Source organism: Sciurus vulgaris, assembly GCF_902686455.1.
Source record: "Sciurus vulgaris genome assembly, chromosome: 2".
Classification (NCBI taxonomy): Eukaryota; Metazoa; Chordata; class Mammalia; order Rodentia; family Sciuridae; genus Sciurus; species Sciurus vulgaris.
In genome coordinates, this window is record NC_136462.1 from 90432299 (window position 1) to 90454308 (window position 22010).

General features: G+C 42.7%; 1 protein-coding gene and 1 long non-coding RNA gene across 3 annotated transcripts in view; one reads left to right on the forward strand and one right to left on the reverse strand.

The window, feature by feature from the left end:
- Positions 1-3581: 3581 nt before the first annotated feature.
- LOC306654969 lies at positions 3582-19449 on the forward strand. The gene is made up of 3 exons (XR_013762143.1): positions 3582-4460; positions 6378-6487; positions 18806-19449. It is a non-coding gene; the product is annotated as an uncharacterized lncRNA (long non-coding RNA).
- INO80 (INO80 complex ATPase subunit) overlaps positions 9164-22010 on the reverse strand; it is a 131551-nt gene continuing 118704 nt past the window's right edge. The window contains exons 30-36 of one of the 2 annotated variants that reach the window (XM_079129013.1): positions 20133-20291; positions 19457-19559; positions 18277-18365; positions 16062-16217; positions 15578-15737; positions 14414-14629; positions 9164-10961 (exon numbers count right to left, since the gene is read on the reverse strand). In XM_079129013.1, coding sequence (XP_078985139.1) covers positions 10744-10961; positions 14414-14629; positions 15578-15737; positions 16062-16217; positions 18277-18365; positions 19457-19559; positions 20133-20291 — 1101 coding nt within the window. In that variant the 3' untranslated portion in view covers positions 9164-10743. The remainder of the gene's footprint in view (positions 10962-14413; positions 14630-15577; positions 15738-16061; positions 16218-18276; positions 18366-19456; positions 19560-20132; positions 20292-22010) is intronic. The other variant, XM_079129012.1, reaches the window with a different exon arrangement.

Consider the following 22010-nt stretch of genomic DNA (forward strand, 5'->3'; position numbering starts at 1 on the left):
GATTGATTGAATCCATTGAACCACATCCCCAGCTCTTTTTATATTTTATTTTGAGACAGGGTCTTGATAAGTTGGTGAGGCTGGCCTCAAACTTTTGTTCCTCCTGCCTCAGTCTCCCAAATTGCAGGTCTTACTGGCATATGCCACTGTGCGTGGTGTCAATTGATTTAAATGTTAATCTCATTCACAGAAATAACCAGAATTTTTGACCAAATATCTGACCACCCCATGCCCAGTCAAGTTGACACATAAAATTAAAACATCACAAGAGGTATATTTTTAACTTTCAGAGGAACTGCCAAACTATTTCCCAAAGTACTACCCATTTTACATTACTACCACAGTGAATGATTTTAATTTCTCTATGTCCTCAACACTTGGGAGTGTAATTTTTTTCTTTTTTCTTTTTTTTTTTTTGGTACTGGGTATTGAACCCAGGGGCTTGTAACCCATGAGCCACATCTCCAGCACCCCTCCTTTTTTATTAAATATATATTATGTTGAGACAGGGTCTTGCTGAGTTGCTTAGGGACTTGATAAGTTGCTGAGGCTGGCTTTGAATCCTCCTGCCTCAGCCTCCGGAGCAGCTAGGATTACAGGAGTGTCACTGTGCTTGTGATTGTATCTTGATTGGACCCATCTTAGTGATATGAAAGGGCTGTAGAGTCTTTGTTTTCAAGCAATAATGATATTGCAATATCACTTTCTAAAAAAGAACAAGAAGAAACTATAGTCCTCTTATTTTTTAGAATACAGAATTATTATTTTTTGATACAAAATTTTTATTATTGACAATTCTGGAAATTTTCTCATTGCCGTCCCTTAAATTGTTCCCAGATGCATGTTTACACTTGTTCATTTATCTTGCAGGTATCGCCCCTCAGGCGGATGTTCTAGACAGCCAGGTCCTCACCGCTCTTGTTTCCACCCCCGCACTATGCCAGTCCTTGCGGGGCTCACTGGCCATGAAATTGGGATCATGGTGGAGTAGTGTCTTGTTCAGATCATTCTTTTTGAGGTCAACAATGGGGTCTGGATGCTGGATGAGGGCAACCAAGGGCCTATTGTCAATGGAAGTAGGGTGTAATCCCAGGACCACCTCTTCCAAGGCACAAAACCGATTCCCAGGCTGGAGCCAGGGACAAAGGCCCCTTTCAATGAGGAGTCCTGAAGCTTAAACTACAATATTTCATAGTAAATCAGCCTCTTGAGTAGCTGGGATTACAGGCGTGGGCCACTGAGCCTGGCACATTTTCTATTTGTATAAGTGTATGACGCACAGAAGGTGCTTAAAAAATAAATCTTGAATAAATATTTTTGCCAATTTTCTATTGAGGTGTTGTGTCTAAGACTAACAGCTGCCCATTTAAATTTGTTGTCTTCTTCCATAAGTATATGGTAACCTTCTTTGCAGTTACACGGGTAGTTGGTCTGAAGTTCTCTCTAATAGAATGTAAGCCAACTTAAGAGTCTAAGTCTGAAGATAGCAGGAAAATCTCTCCAGTCTTTCATTTTTCCTACAAGATGTTTCGGCACACCAGTACTTACCATGAAGATGAGAACAAAGCTTGCAAATGGCAGAGAAATAAGATGGAAGAAAACTGGGACCTTGAATGACTGTCAAGAGTGGATGAAGGGCTGGGGATATAGCTCAGTTGGTAAAGTGCTTGCCTCATCAAGCACAAGGCCCCGAGTTCAATCCCCAGCACCGCCAAAAAAAAAAAAAAAAAAAAGCAGATGCAAATTCAAACTTTTTTTTTTTTTTTTTGCAGTCGCAGGGATCAAACCCAGGGCCTCACATCTTTTCTACCACTGAGCTACATCCCCAGTTGCAAATTCAAACTCTTACCTGAGAGGGAAATACATTTTTTATCTGAACCATTTTGGGGTCTCTGTTAAAGCAAAGTGTGCTATCCTAATCAATACAAACAATATTACTTGGTAAGAGGATATTTATGGCCCAAAGAGTGGGCCAACAGCAATTACTTTCTAGGCCATTATATTTTCTTGCCCCCACTGAATTCTGATGATAGACTACATTTGCTTACATTGACTTCAGACTGAATTCTAAAAATCGGCATGCAAAAGCCTATCATTTAGACCTTTTGGTAGAGGTGTTTCTAGGTGTTTAATTGATCAATACAGTTTTTGTTATATTTAGGAATTAAAAGAAAAAAAAGCTGGATGCAGTGGTGCACACCTGTAATCACAGAAGGTGGGAAGGCTGAGGCAGGAATTGCAATTTCAAAACCAGCCTCGGCAACTTAGCAAGATCTTGAGCAACTTAGGGAGACCCCATCTTAAAATAAAAAGTAAATAGGGCTGGAGATGGGGCTCAGTGTTAAAGCACCCCTCGGCTCAATCCCTGGTACTCCCTCCTCCCTCCAAAAAATATAGTAATTCACTGAAGCTCAATTACTTGATTCCTAGTTCACCCCTAGAAATGTTCTTTTCTGAATTTTTCTCATTTGTTCAGAAGTTTTAAATTTGGCAAAATGGTTCCCAAGCTCCCAAGAGTTTAGAAAAGATAAATTAGAACTGGGAGACATTGTCTTGTATAGATCCAAAAACACTGAAGTGTTTTTGGCTCTCAAAGCCAACTACAGAATTGTGCCAGGGTAGGTACTGGCATAATTCAGTGTTGGGCCAATGGAAGTCATTCTGAAGTGCACCTGGGAGCACAGATGCTCAATGACTTAACTCACAGGAAAGGTAAAGGTATGTTCAGTATATTCTGGTTAACTAAGCAGGAACAGTCATAAAGTCCTTAAGAGGTAATCTACTAAGTTCACGTACTTAAAATGGGTTACAATGTCAACCTCTTTCCTAATTTTCCTTTATCAGCTGTTCAAAATTCTGAATAGGAGTTATATACTATCTTTTCCAAATCCCATTGGGTTTGAAGGCAAACCAGGACTGCAAAAACCTAAGTATATTGTTCACCCATGGCTTGGGCCTCTCCTCCTCCTCACTACCCTCTTCATACATCCCTGCACAAGCAGCAATATCTTTTCAGGGGTGCAAGGCATAAGTGTTACCTAGGGTCTTCCAGGACCTCTCACCTGAGAAATAGGAGAGGGGCCCCTCTCTTCTCTCTCTCTCTTTTTTTTTTTTTTTTTTTTGGTGCTGGGGATTGAACCCAGGGCCTTCAGGGCCTTGTGCATGCAAGGCAAGCACTCTACCAACTGAGCTATATCCCCAGTGCCATAAAAAAAGGTCTTATTTATAACTCACAGTTATGAAGGCTCAAAGTCAAAGACTAAGCAGCACTAACAATTCAACCTCTGGTGAGGGCTTCACAGTGGATGATATCATGGGAGCTTGTGCAAGAGTGGTCACATGGTGATACAGGAGGCCAGAGATTCAGGGGGGCTTGCTCTTTTAAAACAATTCACGGGCTGGGGAGATAGCTCAGTTGGTAGAGTGCTTGCCTTGCAAGCACAAGGCCCTGGGTTCTATCCCCAGCACTGCAAAAAAAAAAAAAAACCAAAAAAAAAAAAAAACCAAAAAAAACCAATTCACTCACTGGGTCTGGGTGTGATGGCTTTTGCCTGTAATTTCAAGAACTTAGGCAGCTGAGGCAGAAGGATCATAAATTGGAGGCCAATCCCAGCAATTTAGTGAAACTGTCTCAAAATTTAAAAATACGATAAACAAACAAAAAACACTAGTACCCCTGGTTTCAATCCCTAGTACCAGTACCAAAATAAATAAATTATATTAAAAAAAGTTCACTCTTTTGGGAATGAACCAGGGACCCACAGGAACTATCATCATCTCTTCTAAGAGCAGCACCTGCAACCACCTAACTACCTTCCACTAGGCTTTACCTGTTGAAGGCACTATCCCCTCCCAACATCATAACACCAAGGGTCAAGCTTCTACCATGTGAATCCTTGGAGTATAGACCACATCTATCCCATAGGGGCCTAGCTATTCCCCTAGAGAACAGCTCTTGGAGACCATTTGTTGGGCTGAGGGAGATTAGAAAACTTCCCAAAGTCTGCAAGGTTGAACTTCTGTGCTCTGGTTTGGTTGCTCTCTTCCCTTGAGGCTATTGCAGCCCCATCTCCAGTCCAAGGCAGACTCAGAGTGGCTGCCCCAGCCCTTGGGTCAGGCATTAATTCCTTTTTTAATGTTTGGTACTGGGGATTAAACCCAGGGGCACTTTACCACTAAGTCCTTTTTATTTTTTTGAGACAGGGTCTTGCAAAGTTGCTAAGGGTGTAAGTTGCCAAGGCTGATCTTGAACTTTTGAGCTTCCTGTTGCAGCCTCCCAAGCAACTGAGATTACAGGTGCAGTAGCCAGGCATTCATTTTTTCAGCTTTGGATCTCAGGACAAAGAAATCCCAAGAGGCAGGAGAGCAGAGGCAGAAGTCTTGAGGGCAATCACAACAGCACATTCTCCACCACTACCTGCTTTTGGAAGGAACTCGGTAGCTCCTGAGGAGTGAGATAGGTAAGAATTGGGGAATATCTCAGTAAGGAAGCATATTTCTTTTACCTGAGGTACCAGGAACTGTGAGAAATGTGAAATATGTAAATTTTGTAACTTCCCCTGTCCAATATTGTCTTTACCTGGTGTCCAAATTTTTTGGTACCAGGGATGGAGCCCAGGGGTGCTTAACCACTGAGTCACTTCCCTAGTCCTTTTTATTTTTCATTCTGAGACAGGGTCACACCAAGTTGCTTAGGTTCTAACTAAATTGCTGAGTCTGGCTTGGAACTTTCACTCTTACTGCCTCAGCCTCCAGAGCTGCTAGGATTACAGGCATGCACCATTGAGCCCCACTGGTGTCTTGTGTTTTGATAAGCAAGAAAACTAATTAAGCTGGTGTGCATGGTGGTACACACCTGTAATTCCAGCTACTATGAGCACTCAGGTGGAAGGATTACAAATCTGAGACCAGCCTGGGCAACTTAATGAGACCCTGTCTCAAAATAAAAAGAGCTGGGGATGTAGCTGTAGCTCAGTAATAGATTGCTTGCCTTGCATGTGTGAGGCACACACTGCTTGTGCACGCACATGTGCGCACGCGGGGACACACACACACACGGCGCATGATGCTCCTTTGACGCAGCAGCTAGAAGGGAAGTCCATTCCCAGCAGCTTGCCATGAGGCAAGGGAAATTGGTGGTAAGGAAAGGGAAGCCGCCAAGCACCAAAACCTGAAGCAAGGAAGTAAGGGACACAGGAGAGGCCATGGGCTTGGTAATAAGCAAGGCACCCAGCTCCTTCAAGGTTCCTCAACCACCAGGAAGGGGACCTCAGACACGCCTCCCCTTCTCCCTTTCCTTTCAACTTCTACCATTTTGACACCTGGCCCTGGGGACTGTCGTTTAGGATTGGCATTTCCATAGCCTGCTCCTGGGGCTGTTTGCTCCAGATACTCCCTGAGTAGCAAATGGGTGGGTCATTCTCATGAAGGAGCTAAATATTCCAAGCTCCTGCCACTTGAGTCTTCAAGGACCCCAGTCAGATACCTTTCTTAGTACCATTTGCTACCTTAGAGCAAGTAGCTTGGCACAGCCAGAGGCTCTTTCTCTAGAATAGAACCTGCCCTCTACATTTAAGTGGTTTGAAGGTGCATCATAAGATGGTTGGATTGGGCAACCAGCACTAATCATGTTGTGTCCCAAATTGCAGGGTTTTGCCACTCCCTAGCAGTCTCAGAGAAGCATGGGAAGGCAGTCAAATCTCTCCATGTTCTTGAGAAAGGCTCAGGAATTAGCTGAGGAAGCTGACTGGCCCTGAAGAAGTCTGATAGTCCCCACAAAAGGACAGTGTCCAGGAAACACAGACATTCCAGTGAGTGATGGCAATCAAAGACATGTTGCATCTTGGTGGAGGACATGCAGGAGAGTAGCAGCAGTAAATTAGAGACCTTCTTGCATATCTAATGTATTTAATGAAGATGAAATCCAAGGAGAGGACCACAATGGAGAAAATAATGAACTGACAGTTTTAAAATGAAACAAAACAAAACCCTGAGAAAACACATACAGGACTATTTTTTTCCTAAAAACGCTGGAGTTTCATTTTTTTGTCATCAGGTGAATTGAGTAATAGAAAAAAGAGAGTTGCATTTCCTCTGGGCATGATGGTACATGCCTACAATTCCAGCTGCTTGGGAGGATTACAAGTTTGAGGCCAGTCAGGGTAATTTAAATACTCCATCTAAATAAATAAATAAATAAATAAATATTTAAAACGGGCTAGAGATGTAACTCAGAGGAACAGTGCTTACCTAATATGTACAAGGCCCTGGGATTGATCCCCAGCAAAAAGGGCCTCCTGTCCAAGGCCGAACAAACAAGATGAGAGTTTATTCTGACTGGCAGATTTGGAAAATAACTTAGGGTCTTGTTATTCCAGGTGTGGTCCAAGGACTGGTAACATGGCCATTATCTGGGATCTTGTTAGAAATTCAGCCTTAGGCTTCATTGAAGACAGAAGCAGAAGTTGCATTTAAAGAAGACCCCAAGGTAATTCATATTCATACTAAGTTTGAGAAACATCACCTTACAGGATAATTCAGGTTTCAAGTTTATTTTGCTTTACAGCCAAGCTCTTCAGGCAAAAATCTTTCCATGGCATGTAGAAACAGGCTGTGTTCAGATGGGGAGGGGAGTGGGTTTGTATCAGTCCTGGAAGCACATCTGAGAATCTCTAAAATCCACCAGCTAAAACCTACTAATCTAGTCTGAGCTCCTGATTGTGCATTTAAGGAAACTAAGATCTGCTTCTAGGGCCAGGTGGTGTAGTGTGAGGGATACAGGGATGAGGGCGTAAGGACTGCACTTGAAAGCCAACAAGACTATGAATGGAACGTACCTGCAGACACTAAGGTCAGTCTGTGCAGAACACATTAATTTCATTGCTCAGTCTGTTCTGCCCACCTCCTACCCAGCCCAACCTCTCAGGCCTCAGGCCTAAGTAAGTCTAGGAGCTGGTGTCCAGAGTCCTGGAAGCTTAGATAAACTCCTACACAAAGAGGTGACAATAGTCCAATTTAGATCCTGGATTTCTAAGGATGATTATTCAGACCATGTGTGTGTATGATTTTTTTTTTTTTTTGTACTGGGGATTGAACCCAGGGCTTCTTTGTGTATGTTAAACAAGTACTCTATCATTGAGCTACACCCACAGCCCTTTCTTAAAATTTTATTTTGAGATAGGGTCTAATGAAGTTGCCCAGGCTGGCTTCGAACTTGTGATTCTTCTGCTGGATGCAGGGGCACATGCCTGTAATCCCGGTGGCCTGGAGGCTGAGGCAGGAGGATCACAAGTTCAAAGCCAGCATCAGCAACTTTGCGAGGCCCTAAGCAACTTAGTGAGACCCTGTCTCAAAATAAAACAAGTGTGTGTGTATATATATATATGTATTTATTTTCATAGTGCTGGGGATTAGAACCCAGGGCCTTTTACATGCAAGGCAAGCACTTTACCAACTGAGTCAAAATAAAATATATTTAAAAAAAGGGCTAAGGATGTGGCTCAGTGGTTAAGTGCCCCCATGTTCAATGCCTAGTAACCCCCCCCCCAAATGTGATTCTTCTGCTCCAGTCTCCAGAGCAACTGTGATTACAGACATAAACCACTGTGCCAAGCCAGACCCACAATCTTAAAATACACACTTACCTAGGCTTGTGGAGCTGGATCACATGGCAAGGTGACCCTGGCAAAAGGGACTGGTTAACTGATACAACTCAGGTCTTTATGTAGTACTGGATTTCTGATCCTACTAAGGGTACTTCTTTTAGCCAGGCTGGAGTTCTCCCCAGCATTTTTTCAGTGTTCAGAAAAAAAACTGAGGTGAGTTGGGCTGCCTCTCATGTGGGAGACATGTCCTGGAAGTGGATAGCTGGGAAATGAACTCAAGTTGTTATTGAGTCTGAAGCCTTCATTTTAAAATTCAGAGCTGGGCGTGGTGGTGCACATCTGTAATCCCAATGGCTCAGGAGGCTGAGGCAGGAGGACTGAGTTCAGTCAGCCTCAGCAACTTTGGGAGGTCCTAAGAAACTCAGCAAGACCCTGTCTCTAAATAAATATAAAAAAGGGCTGTGGGGTGGGGTTGTGGCTCAGTGGTAGAGTGCTTACCTAGCATGTATGAGGTACTGGGTTTGATTCTCAGCACTGCACATAAGGCCCATCAAAAACTAAAAACAAATTTAAAAAGGGAACTGGGGATGTGGCTCAATAGTTAAGTGCCACCTTGCGTTCAATCTGTTACCAAAAATAAATAAATAAACCAAGTCCCATTCCTCTATTCTCAGTTAAGGGAAGGACAGGTGTGGGGGACATTAAGGCGGTAAGTTTGCCTCAATATGGTATATTACCTTTGTTTTTAGAGACTAGATTGAAGAGGTTGAACAAGTATTATAAATGTTTGCAGACAAAGACTATGAATGGAACATACCTGCAGACAAAATAAAACATAAAAACCTCACATCCATTTCAGAAGAGGAATGGCCTAATCGCATGTACATGAAGCTGCTTGAGCATCTCAGAGCTGTCAGATCTCCAGGGAGGTGCTGCTATTAACTCTGGCAAGACTTCTGCAGGAATATACTAGAGGTCTTGCTGAGATGAAAATGGGAGAACCTATCCTAATGGGCCCTATTAACTCTCTAGATCATAGCAGCCACAGTGGTGATAGCCACAAGGCATGGTACATTGGAATATGATGTTGGTTTGTATTGTATGAAACCTTGGGCAGCTTACCAGTAAGAAAAACAAGACCTAGAGTATCTGATAGTGCTACCTGAGAATGACAAAATGAAGAATGGCTGATCCTTGTGACTGGGGGGTGAGTAGCAGCTGTCCAGGAGATAGCTCACTCTGATCAAAGCATGCAGGGTGAGCTAATGTTAGGGAGGCCACACAGCCAGCTAAAGTGGGAACAGCACAAGCTCTACTCAAAGATGATGCAAGAACATATCAGTGTTTTAGTTCAATCACAGAATCACTGACTGTCAGCCTAGGCTGGGAACAACTGCTCTTTTCTCAACTGATCACTGAGTTAAGTTTTCATAGCCTGATTATCTCTCGAATCCCGAGGAACACATTTCACAGTTTCTGTCATAATTCTTGAAAGTACAGCTAAATTGGAGACACCCCAAGGCCCTTGGTGCTACACGCTAGGCACTTGGTCAGGCGTTCCTTCTGATGGCTGGAGGCAAAATCCTAAGTCTAATAAACACTGCTACTGAGGAAACACCCACAGTGCACTTTCCACTAATCCTATCCTCTGATCATAGAAGGACAATAGGGCTCTATCTTCTCTTTATCCTGCCACATTCCCCGAGGGTCCTACTTTGTTCCTCAAGAGAAGCCGAAAAAGACCACAGACACCCTGATTTACATAAAATTATCTCACTCCATTTTATTTAAGATTTTTTTTAATCCAGTTAGTAAAAGAAAGAAGTGTCTCTCTTTATACATATGTACAAGTTCAGTTATAAAAATAGACAGCACATTCAAAGAGAAAAAAGGCTTGGCATTTTTCTGATTCCCTCTAAATAGCATCTGTACACAGGAGTCTGGGTTTGGTCAGGGGAATCTTAATGATTTAAATTAAATGATTCCCCTAGAACCCCTACTCCAAAAAGAAAAAAAAAAAAATTTAAAAATCAATCTATCTAAACTCAATTCCGCGATTTTCAGGTGTGCAAATTAGAGGCTGGCCCAACTGGAAGCACCTGCTCCACCAGGGACATCAGGCGGTGGGCAAGCAGAAACCCCTTCTGTCAAACACCACCCCTTGCCTCTCTCCGAGGCCAGCAAGCTCAGGCTGTTTGGGTTGGGGATGTGAGGGTTGGTGCCGAGCTTTTCCCCTCCTCCACCCTCTCCACCTCATTCCTGTTGCCCCTTCCTTTCTCAGTGCAATACAGACAGTGCATACAGCCAAGCAGGGGCTGAAGGGCAAGGGTGGGGAGACTGTGCATTCAGGATGGGCAAAGGGGCATCTGCAAGAGGGGCAGTGAGGATGTCCTGCTGATTGAGGTGGCTCCTGGTCTCTTTACTGGCTTCTGGGAGTCCCTGGGGTGGGAGCTGCTGCTACTGTTGCTGGTGGGACCTGAAGGTTCCCTGGTGTGAACCATGCAGGACAGGAAGGAAATGCTGGGAAAACAACTGCCTGTGGGTCTGCTTCCTTTGGCCTTTTGTCATCCTTATAAGCCATCAAATTCTCTGGCGTACACTGCTCTCTCTTCAAAATGACAGTGTCGAATAGGGTTTGCAGACCTGGGGAGCTGTCCAAAGATTGTGGACACCAGGTACACAATTTTCTCCCTTTCTAGTCCTACAGGAAATCACAACCTTATGTGAAGTCTCCACCATGGAAGGCTCTTCACAGCACCTGTAGAGCCTCTGTAAGGGACATGGTCAGAGCTGAAGAGTGGAATGGGAATGGAGACAGCATGCCTGAGCATCTAAAGAGGATCTATGTCAGGCCCTTCCCCAGTAGGAGGTTTAAGACTTGGCCATAGAGTTCATTGGGGATATTGTGGGGCTGACCCTGTCCTTGGGCCCTCTTCCTATAGGCCACCCCAGAACACTCTTTTGGAAATAGGTGATGAAAGTGCTCACACTAACCACCTATCTTTCCCTTGCAGCAACTTGTCCTCTCCACCCTGACTTGGGATGTTAGATGCTGCACTGGGCAAGCCATCCAAAGACCATCTGCAGGCCAGGACTCTAGCCCCTGGTTTGGTTGAAGGAAGCTGAAGGGCCCAGATGGTTACCGTCCTCCAGTGGGGATGGTGCCTTTGCCCTGTTTCCGGACCATAGAGTCTGAGGCTAGGCTGCTGGTCAAGTGGAGGCTCTTGGGAGTCCCAGGAACATTATTTCCTTTGCTCAAAGGGGAACTCAAGGGAGAAGAGGCGCTTGAAGGTCCAAAGTCAGCAAGGCCAGCAGGCCTGACAAGGGATGTCTGAAGAGGACTGCTGGCAGAGATTCCTGTGGGGATGGAGAAAGAGAATGATTTGTAAGCACCAGTCAAGTGTGAACCCGTGGTGTTCGTTACCAGAATCTGGGCTGGAGGACAGGGGCCTCTTCTTGGCATATTTGCTTGCTCTTCCTGTCAACTATTTTTTCAGAAAGAGGGATTTATTTTTATAATAAAATGACTTCTAACCAGCACTCCCTACATTCTCTCACTCAGAGATTAAAATGTTCTCTTGGCACTCTGTACGTAGCACACATACAACTGGGGATGCCAGGGCTGCAGGATGAGTGAGAACTGTAACTTACTAGGCACCAATGCATTTTTTTCCCTTCTCTTTGGATTTTTTTTTGGTACCAAAGATTGAACCCAGGGGTGCTTAACCACTAAACCACATCTCCAACCCTTGTTTTTTTAAGAAAATTTATTTTGAAACAGGGTCTCCCTATGTTACCTAAGGTCTCACTAAGTTGCTGAGGCTAGCTTCAAACTTGCAGTCCTCCTGCTTCAGCCTCCCAAGTTGCTGGGATTGCACCTAGTCTTTTCTTCTCTTTTGGATACCACTTGAAATTAACTGATTCCTTCTCGATTTTACTCATATACCCTACTCCCCGTAAGTTTGGCCAGAGGGCATAAGTAAGTCTGTCCACTCTCTATCTGTGTCTATTATCCTGACATTGGTCACGACCACTCCTCTTCTCCAAGCCCTACTTCTTCAAGAACCCCTCAAGGTTCTTGAAAAGATGAGGGATTCAAGGTCGAATCCCTCATCTTTGATGATGGCTTGCTGTCTGGGCAACACTGAATGTATCCTTTTGCTAATACAAGCCCAATCAACTTTCATCTGATAAAACATGATTCTTAAGTGTTTCTTGTATACTGTTTTACTTTTGTAAAAATGAATTCTAAGTCCTTGGTAGACAGACAGGTGTCTATGTTCATACACAGTGGAATAGCAGGTAACTTCTGAGTCAGTTTTTCCCCTTGCTTTCTACTCCCAGTTAGCAAGCACTTTTTTATTTTCTAAACACTCAGTAGTGGGGATTGAGTTCAGGGTCTTACACATACAAGACAAGTGCTCTACCACATCCCCAACCCTTTTTAAAATTTTATTGAGACAGGGTTTTGCTAATTTGCCCAGGCGAGCCTTGAAGTCGTGATCCTCCTACTTTGGCTTCCTGAGTAGCTGGAATTATAGGTGTGTATCACTATGCCCAGCTAGTATTGTTGATTTTTCTTGTGCTGTACTACCCCTTTGCCTCTTGCACCCCTCTTTTAGTTCAGGTTTCCAGGAGAAACCCTGATGAGTGGCAAGCTCTGCCCTACCCATGGATGAGACTCGGTCATAGCACCCCTCACCACTGGAATGCCTACGGTTTTCCAAAGATATGATGAATTGGCAAAGGATTAAGACACATCAGGCCAGACTATTATACATCATATTTTCTGAATGAAATCAATGAATAAAAGCTGAGATTTCTGCAGCAGGAGAAAAGGGAGGTGAACTAACATTAACTGAACACTTATTACTGGCCAAGCACTTTCGATTCAAGAAAGCCTTTGCTTGCTTCAATAATCCTATGAGCTAATGCTAACCCAGTGTGGAGAGAGTGCTATCAATGAGTTCTCCCCTTCTCACCATATCTGGATGTCCAGTTTGTCCCATTCACAACAGCCACTTCTCTTCACAAACTGTCTTTAGCTGCTTACATATATCTGCTAAGCTCTTGACCATCAGAACTTGCTATATCTTTGCAACCTTGACTCCCACTGATTCTCTTTGGTCTGACTGACCAGCTGGGTGACCCCCAATGCACCTTGGTTGTTGCCAACTCTTTGTTGTCTGTCCAAATCCGTCCTTATCCATCTCCTTTCTGAATTGCAATCTAGAATCCTTATCAGCAGCTTCGTGGTTCCTCCCCCTCCTGACCTACAACCACAATTAAACCTTCTCTCTTTTTTCATTTATCTGTATACTGCCTTCTATCACTGTTGAATATACTCCCCTTCTCATTTCTATTACACTCAAAAGCAGGGCCCACATTTTATACTCTTATGCACACAACATGTGCTTAATACCTAAGGTGATAACTGGATGAATGTTACTAATTTTTGTTAGTCTGGATATTGAAAATGTGGGTATTAGAAAAAAAAATAAAGAAATCTAGGAATTAAAAAAAATCAACTCTCAAAGCAGGAAAACTTGTGAATGTTTAAAGCAGTATAGTCCATAACTCAGCTCTTTTCACAGCTACTTCTAATTCAAAGGTGGCACTATATCAAATAAGAAGGGCAAGGGAATAGTCAAGACTGCTCAATGCAAAGAAGTAGAACCTGAGTCTGTGTTCTGGGAAGGAAGTTTCTGGCCTGGAGGTATGCCACATTTTTTACCTCAGTAGTATTCTCAATAATAGACTTCCAGATATATAAAGAACTCAAAAAACGTAAAGCAAAAACAAAACAAAACAAAACAAAAAAACAAATCCCAAAAAACAACAACAAAAAACCCCCCAAATAATCAATAAATAACCCAATCAATAAATGGGCTAAGGAACTGAACAGATATTTCACAGATGAAGAAATACAACTGATCAACAAATATATTAGAACATGTTCAACATCTCTAGCAATTAGAAAAATGCAAATCAAAAGTACACTGAGATTTCATCTCTAGTCAGAATGGCAATTATCAAGAATACAAGTAACAATACATGTTGGCGTGGATGTGGGGAAAAAGGTACACTCATACACTGCTGGTGGGAGTGCAAACTGGTGCAACCATTCTGGAAAGCACTCTGGAGATTCCTTAGAAAACTTGGAATGGAACCACCATTTGACCCAGGCATCCCACTCCTCAGCATATACACAGAAGACTTAAAATCAGCATACTACAGGGACACAACCACATCAATGTTTATAGCAGCTCAATTCACAATAGCTAAACTATGGAACCAACCCATTAACAGATAAATGGATAAAGAAAATGTGCTGTATTTATACAATGGAATATTACTCAGCCTTAAAAAAGAATGAAATTATGGTATTTCCTGGTAAATGGATGGAGATGGAGAACATCATGCTAAGTGAAATAAGTCAATCCCCAAAAAACCATTCTCTGATATGCAGATGCTAATTCACAATAAGCGGGGAGGGGGCTAGGGAAGAATAGTTACTTTGGATTAGGCAGAGGAGAGAGAAAGGAGAGGAGAGGGTCTGCAGGTAGAAAGGATAGTAGAATGAATCAAACATTATTCTCTATGTGTATATATGATTACATGACTGGTGTAATTCTACATCACGTACAGACAGAAGAACGAGTAGTTTATACTCCATTTATGTATGGTGTGTCAAAATGAATTCTACTGTCATGTATACCTAATATGAATAAATTAAAAAACAAAACAACAACAAAAAACAGACCGCCAGACCACCTCTGACAGTCTGCAGGCACCCCTGGCCTCCGCACCTTTAGACACATTGTACCCGTATGCAGCATAGGCAGCTGCCGAGGCTGCTGCAGCTCCTGCTTTGGCTCCTGCCATTGCCGCAGCACTGCCTGCGGTGGACTTCCGGCTTCGGCCTTTCCCTGCTCCTTTGGCTGTGCTTCCTGAACCTTTGGGGCGGCCTCGGCTTCGGGCTGAGTGACCACGACCTGCAGCTGGCATTTCCTGAATGGAAATTCCTTTGGGAACAAGTGGCCAAAAAGGGGGAAAATATGAACATCATTAAAATGTTACTATGATTCTCTCTTGACAGACAAAGCTTACTCTCAGGGTGTTTTTCTTCTTTTTCTTTGTGAGATAGGTCTTGGCATGTTGCTGGGCAAGTGCTCTACCACCAACTTACACCTCAAGCCCTACTTTCTTTTCTTTCCTTTTTGGTTTTGATGGTGCTGGGGATCAAACCCAGAGCCTTACACATGCTAGGCACGTACTCTACCACTGAGCTATATCCCCAGTCCTTAAGCCCTACTTTCAGGTTATAACATTTAGAGTTCTCCAAGAAACAATAGCAATACTGGGCCCCATATGACAAAGGGAGAAAATGCCCAGACAAGCTAACTTTAAAGTTCTTACTTTGTTTTCTCTAAACCTTCCTTTACCTTTCTTCCTCCCTCCCTCATTCCTTCCTTCCTTCTCATTGAATCCAGGGTCACACTGAGCCACATCCCCTGCTCTACTCTGTATTTTAAGTAGAGACAGGGTCTCACTGAGTTGCTTAGCACCTCACATTTGCTGAGGCTGGCTTTGAATTTGTGATCCTCCTGGCCTCAGCCTCCTGAGCTGCTGGGATTACAGGCATGCACCACTGCACCAAGCCTTTTTTTCATTCTTCAGACAAGGTCTCACTAACTTGCTGAGAATGCCTTTGAATTTATGATTCTGCCTCCCGAGCTGCTAGGATTATAGGTTTGCATCACCAAGCCTGGCTAAACCTCTTTCCTCCTTTCACTTGATAAGATTATTGAAAAAATAAGCCCATAAAATCTTTTTGCTTCCTCTACTCTTCTTATAAGAATGACCATTCCCTTATCCTAGAAGGAATCAGGACCTCCACCCATCACCAAACCAATGCTTTCTACAAGGTAGTGAAACAGGCTCTGACCATCTGGGAGAGCAGCAACACTCACCATTCACGGTGTCTGAGACGGAGCCTGTTATGGAAGCAGGAGAGTTGGTGGCTCGAGATTGAGGGGCTGAGGAGGCTGGGTCATCCACAATGACTAGCATGTCACTGCTGCTCTCATCAGGGGGAATGGAGCCAGTGTGCAGCTCACTGCTGATGGAGATCTAGAAGTGGAAGGATTAAGATCACTACTACTCTTAGTGCCCACAGCATATAGCACTGGCACCCAAGCGAGAACATTTTTCACAGGACTTGCCCGTATTTCTCTCTCCTGCCTGGCTTCACTGTTGAGGTTCAGATCCCCCTGCTTTGCTTCTGAGTAGCCAGCCTGTCCACATTTGCTTTTCTCCTTATGAATCCCATGTGCAACCCCCTTCCAAAAGGCAGGAAGACTCCAGAAGCAAAGGGTGCCCAGCAGTGTGTCCCTGGTACAAGGCTGGGATGCAATGCAATTCCACTGCTGTGATGAAGGCATCAAGGAGCCTCACCTCACTGAAAGGGCTGGGCATAGCTGAATCCACACTAATGAAGGAGTCATCCCCGTCAGCAGAGAGGTTGGAGTTATCAGCTGAAGGAACAAATGGGATCACCAGGTTCACACCTTCTTTTCTCCTTTTCCCATCCAACTCATCTTCTTTTTTCTTCTGGAAACACAAAGAATAGCATATATATAAACCATAAAGATATACCTCAAGAGAGAAGTGGGGTTAGGGAAGAAAACTGACTGAGCCTGTTCTTTATTTTTATTTTTTTGGTGGGGCGGTGGTACTGCAGATTGAACTCAGGGGCACTCAACCACTACAACCACTGAGCCACATCCCCAGTTCTATTATTTTGTATTTTATTTAGAGACAGGGTCTGAGTTGATTAGTGCCTTGCTATTGCTGAAGCTGGCTTTGAACTCATGATCCTCCTGCCTCAGCCTCCTTAGTAGCTGGGATTACAAGGCATATACCACCATGTCTGGTTCTATTTATTCTTTTTTTTTTGGGTGCTGGGATCGAACCCAGGGCCTTGTGCTTACAAGGCAAGCACTCTACCAACTGAGCTATCTCCCCAGCCCCTATTTATTCTTTATAAAATTCTCAATTACATTTTTTTTATCCCCTAGCCCTAGGGATCAAGTCCAGGGCCTTGTATGTGAGGCAAGGGCTTTGCCAATGATCTACACCCAGGCTCCTCAATTACTGTTTTTAAGGAATTAAAAGGGATACCTTAAAAGCTTATGTGCATTTTACTCCTGAAATAGAGTTGATTTTTTTTTTTCTTTTCTTTTCTTTTCAGGCTCTGGGGATTGAACCCAGAGCCTCACACATACTAAATATGTATTTTACCACTGAGCAACACACCCCAGGCCAACAGAGTTTAGAGGTAGGCCAATTACCCTGAACCAGAACCACAGTAAGTGAGCAAAGGATGCCACTGACATATCTAAGCAGCAGCAATTACAGAATGAATGCACTCTCACAAAAGAGAAGGCCAGTGTTTTACACACACACACACACACACACACACACACACACACAATTTTTTGGTACTGGCAACAACCCATGGTTTCACATATGCTAAAGATGCACTCTCCCACTGAGTTACAGCTCCTATATATGTTTTTAAAGACTTTATTTTTGGGTTGCTTTTATCATTATCTTCTCAATTACATGTAAGCTCTTGAGTGACTAAGGTATACCAGGCAGTTCAGGAATCAAGTTCAGCAGGGCTCCATCACAGATTAGAGACCTGGAATCATGGAGTGTGCTTGGATACATCTGGAAATCTCACCAATCTACTGTACCACTGCATTTGTATTTACATCTACTGTAGGGTTAATACAGTATGTCTCTGTGAAATTTATATTTTCAATGGGCATTGTCTATTTTACACTTTGAGCAAGGATAACACCTGATGTAAACTATTAATTCATATAATGCTCCATGTGAGAAATTATCTTTTCTTCTTTGACACTGTTTCTGGATATTAAAACCATTTGTATTTTAAATAGTGGTAAATAATGGGTTAGATATTTGAGGGTAGTGGAATAAAAGAGCCTGGGGAAAAGGGTAGAGATGCCAGCTTAGTCTTATAAGGATCTTGATTCTTCATTCTCAGGATTTTTCAGATTTGTAAAAGAAGTGAGTATCAGGGGTATCCTTTAGGCTAAAAAGAATTCTGCCTAGGGTTGGGGAGATAGCTCAGTTGGTAGAGTGCTTGCCTTGCAAGCACAAGGCCCTGGGTTCGATTCCCCAGTACTGCAAAAAAAAAAAAAAAAAAGTGTTCTGCCTAGAGCAGATCCAATCAAGGACATGGATCTGTAACAAGGAAAGCTAGCACATCTACTGGAAGATGATGATGGAATATATACAGGATCCTAGGTTGACAGGATAGATAGACAGGATCCATCAAGCTTCATGGCTAAAGGGACAATAGCCCTTTCTAAACTCCTAAGGAATCTAATAATGTATGCAAGTAACATCAACTTTGCCCACATTTGGCACTGATAAATAGCTTCTATAATCAAACTGTGGCCATCAACAAGGTAGGTCTTTGAGGTGAGTACAGTCCTACCTAGCAAGTCTATTTCTCTTGATCAAATGGTTAGCATGGAACTGCTGCAAATCACACACAGCTGGGGCTGAATACTAACCAATAAGCAAGACAAGCTGTGGAGCTTGCCTGGCCCCTATTTGTACCCCAGGGAAGAGATACCTTCTCTGCATACTTTTCCCGCTTGCGCTTGCGCTCCTTTACTCGGTTGGTTTCCTCCTGCTGCCGTTTTTCTTCCTGCCGAAGTCTCACTATCAAAAGAAACCAAATCAAAACAAAACAAACAAAACACGGGATAAAGTAACTGTGGCAATCATAATCCTCATTCTCTGAAAATAAGGAGGCCACATCCTCTGATATTAATGCTCCAAAGTATGACTTTAGTCTTCTTATGGCAGATAACTGGTGCTTTTCTAACTTGAAGGGAGTTTGTGAATCTCAACAGATTTGGAATTCAAACCATTATTGCACTTATTATTACCTTTTTTTTTGTACTGGGATTGAACCTAGGGGCATGCTACCAGTGAGCTACATTCTCCTGACCTGTTCTTTTCTTTTTCTTTCTTTCTTTCTTTTTTTTTTGCGGTACTGGGGATCGAACTCAGGGCCTTGTGCTTGCGAGGCAAGCACTCTACCAGCTGAGCTATCTCCCCAGCCCTCTGACCCGTCCTTTTCATTTTTACTTTGATAGGATCTTAAGTTCCTGAGGCTGGCCTTGAACTTGAAATTCTCCTGCTTCAGTCTCCTGACGCGCTGAAATTATAGGCATGTGCCATCATACCCAGCTGCACCAGAACTATTATGAGCCTTTCTTTGCCTTGAGTCCTTACTCCGTTTCTCTTTAGTATTTTAATATTTTAGCATTGCACAGATGAATAAAGGGTTTTGAGAAGGTGCTGCCAAATGTGAGCTTAATTTTCTAATGGGGTGCTATGGAAGTCCTCAGAAACTCATAGGATAAATCTGAAACTCCATGTTCTCAAAAGTTGAAAACACTGGAGAGGGATTTGAATGGTTACAGGAGTGTGCTTCTTCAACTTCCCTATAAAAACATTTCTCTGGGCAGAAGAGTAAATTCATTATTGCTGGAGTTGGGCAGAACCTTCCTTGTGCAAGTTGAAAGTATATTTGAAGTATATTTACTTTTAAAATACATATAAATTTTGCCATGTACTTTACAAACTTGCTTGTTTAGAAAGTAATAAAGAGTATTAATATAAAAATGTTCCTCCCCAATATGGCCTTTGGCTTTGTCTAGCTCTTGCATACATGCAAATGCTTCTTCCATTCTCATTTGTGTGGGTCTGGAGAGGAGAGGGCACAAAGTGGTTAGAGTACGTACATTTCTTCTCCAACTCTTCATCATCGAGAAGAAGACTGACCACCTCTTTTGGTTTCAAGGTATCTGGTTTGAAGTTCCCACCTGAAATCACCATCCGCTGAATCTACAAAAAGCAAATCAAAACATCACCTCCAGGAATCCATTCCCTCACAACAAACATGGAGAAAGAAATAAATGTCCTTCTCAACTTTCTCCTCAGATGAGAAAGTTTCTCATCTGAGAAACTCTAGTTTCTCTATTTCTTGCTTGTTCATCTGACTGGCTCCTCCAGATTATGTGCCCAACAGAAAGGACAAATAAAATTTCTTTGCTTGAGACTGTTAATTCAAAAGAAAAACCTAAAAAATATTGAATGAGGATGGAAAAAAAAATCAAACCAAATTATTTCCTTGGAACAAGCGGATTTGGCATACAACTCAGAGAGAGAATGCCAGAGAGAAAGCTCAATAACGTCATTCCTTCTGAATGTGACAGGGTGTCAATCATGAGGGTCCTACTGGTGTCAGCATACAAATGAGTAGCAACTAAGACTGCTATTGTACCAACTCTGATTTTGAAGAAATTTGTTTCTCTATGTCCAATGAAAGGCAATAGTCTCAAACAATCTTAATCCAGTTAATGTGGTGGACTTCCTACTCGCTCCACTAGTACAGTCATCCCCTTCCCTTGTGCTTACCTCACTCTTCTCCTTGGCTCTCTGCAGAATGCGCTCCTCAATGGTGCCTTTACAGATGAGCCGGTATACTGTAACCTGCTTTGTCTGCCCCAAGCGGTGGGCCCTATCCATGGCCTGCTGGTCTACAGTGGGGTTCCAGTCACTGTCATAGAAAATTACCTACACAGGCGAGATGAGAATACAGCAAAGACTGAAGCATTCTCAAGCAGGACCAGAAATACTGGGGGCAACCCAGTCACTCATATTGTTTGTAAAGGTTTAGCATCAGCAGGGTCAAGCTTCTTTCTATACTAGAATGAGAAGACAAGCTCCTTGTCTTTTCAGTTTTCATTTCAAAAGAAGGAACAAGCTGGGCATAGTGGTGCATGCCTGTAATCCCACTGACTCAGAAGGCTGAGGCAGGAGGATACCAAGTTCAAAGCAAGCCTGGGTAACTTAGTGAGATCTTATCTTTAAAAAAAAAGAAAAAAAAAAAGGTAGTGGGCTGGGGATGTAGCTTGTGGCTCAGTGGTAGAGTGCTTGCCTAGAACATGAGGCACTGGGTTTGAGCTCCAGCACCGCACAAAAGAACTAAATAAACAAAATAAAGGTATTGTGTCCATCTACAACTAAAAGTATTAAAAACAACAACAACAACAACAACAACAAAAACCAAAAACAAAACCAAGTCAGGTGCAGTGGTACCCCTATAGTCCCAGCACTTAAGAGGCTGAGGTAGGAAGACTGCTTGAGCCCAGGAGTATGAGGCCAGCCTAGAAAATGAATCAAGATACTTTCTTTAAAAAGGGAAGGAAAAGAGAGATACTATAGTTCCTGGTAGAGCACTTGCCTAGCATGAGTGATGTCTGGGTTCAATTTCAAGTACTGATAACACACATACACACACACAAATAGTAGTAGCTAACATAAAACTATTAACACTTATGTTAACATTTAGTGCTTAATATTGTTAACCTTAATGCAGTAATTTTTCAAGCGGATTAACTCATTTAAATCTAACAATCTCCATAACTTGGGAACTATTAAAACCTCTATTTTAGTGCTGGGTTTGTGGCTCAGTGCTAGAGTCCATACTAAGCAGCCATAAGGAGCTGGGTTCAATCCCAAGCACACACTTCCATCAACCCCCTCCATGCAACAACAACAAACAAACAAACAAAAAAAAACCAACACAAAACCCAAAAAACAACCCTCCACTTTATAGATGAGGAGACTGAAACACAGAGAAATTAGAGAATTTAAAGATGGCACAGTCTAAGTAAGAGATGGGAAAGACTTCTCTTAAGCATTGGGGTTACCGGTAGGAAAGAAACAGGCATGGCTTTCAGTGTATTCTTAGGCTCCCATCAACAGAATCGTTTCCTGTTTCATGAATTTCAAGGACAGAATAGAATGTTTAAAGGGGTCCTTGTAAGCTATTTTTAGTTTGTTGAAAAACAAATAACAAAACATTATAACACCAAGTGATTCTAAAACTTAGACTTTTGGTCTTCAGCTGTTAAGTCTACCATACTATACAGTAGACTTTCTAAAAGAATTTCGGTTCAAAATGTCCTTATCTCTTTTGTCACCAAATCTGGCCAGTGCTTCTTCAGAAATGAACTTGTGCTTTCTATAGTTCCACTGTCACCATCCTGAACTGGGCCCTCACTGCCTCCCTTCTGGATCACCAGAGCTCTGTTTTATCAACAGGCTTCCTAGATCTTGGTTTCTGTATTCTTCAGTCTACCTTGGTTTCCACCACAGATCACTCCTTCTATCAGTTAAGTTGTAACAAACCAAATACAAATTGAGCCCTGCTATAATGAATTAACTTCATACCCTATTTTTCCCTAACATAAATATGTCCCTTCCCTTTAGTTAGATGTGTCTTTTCAG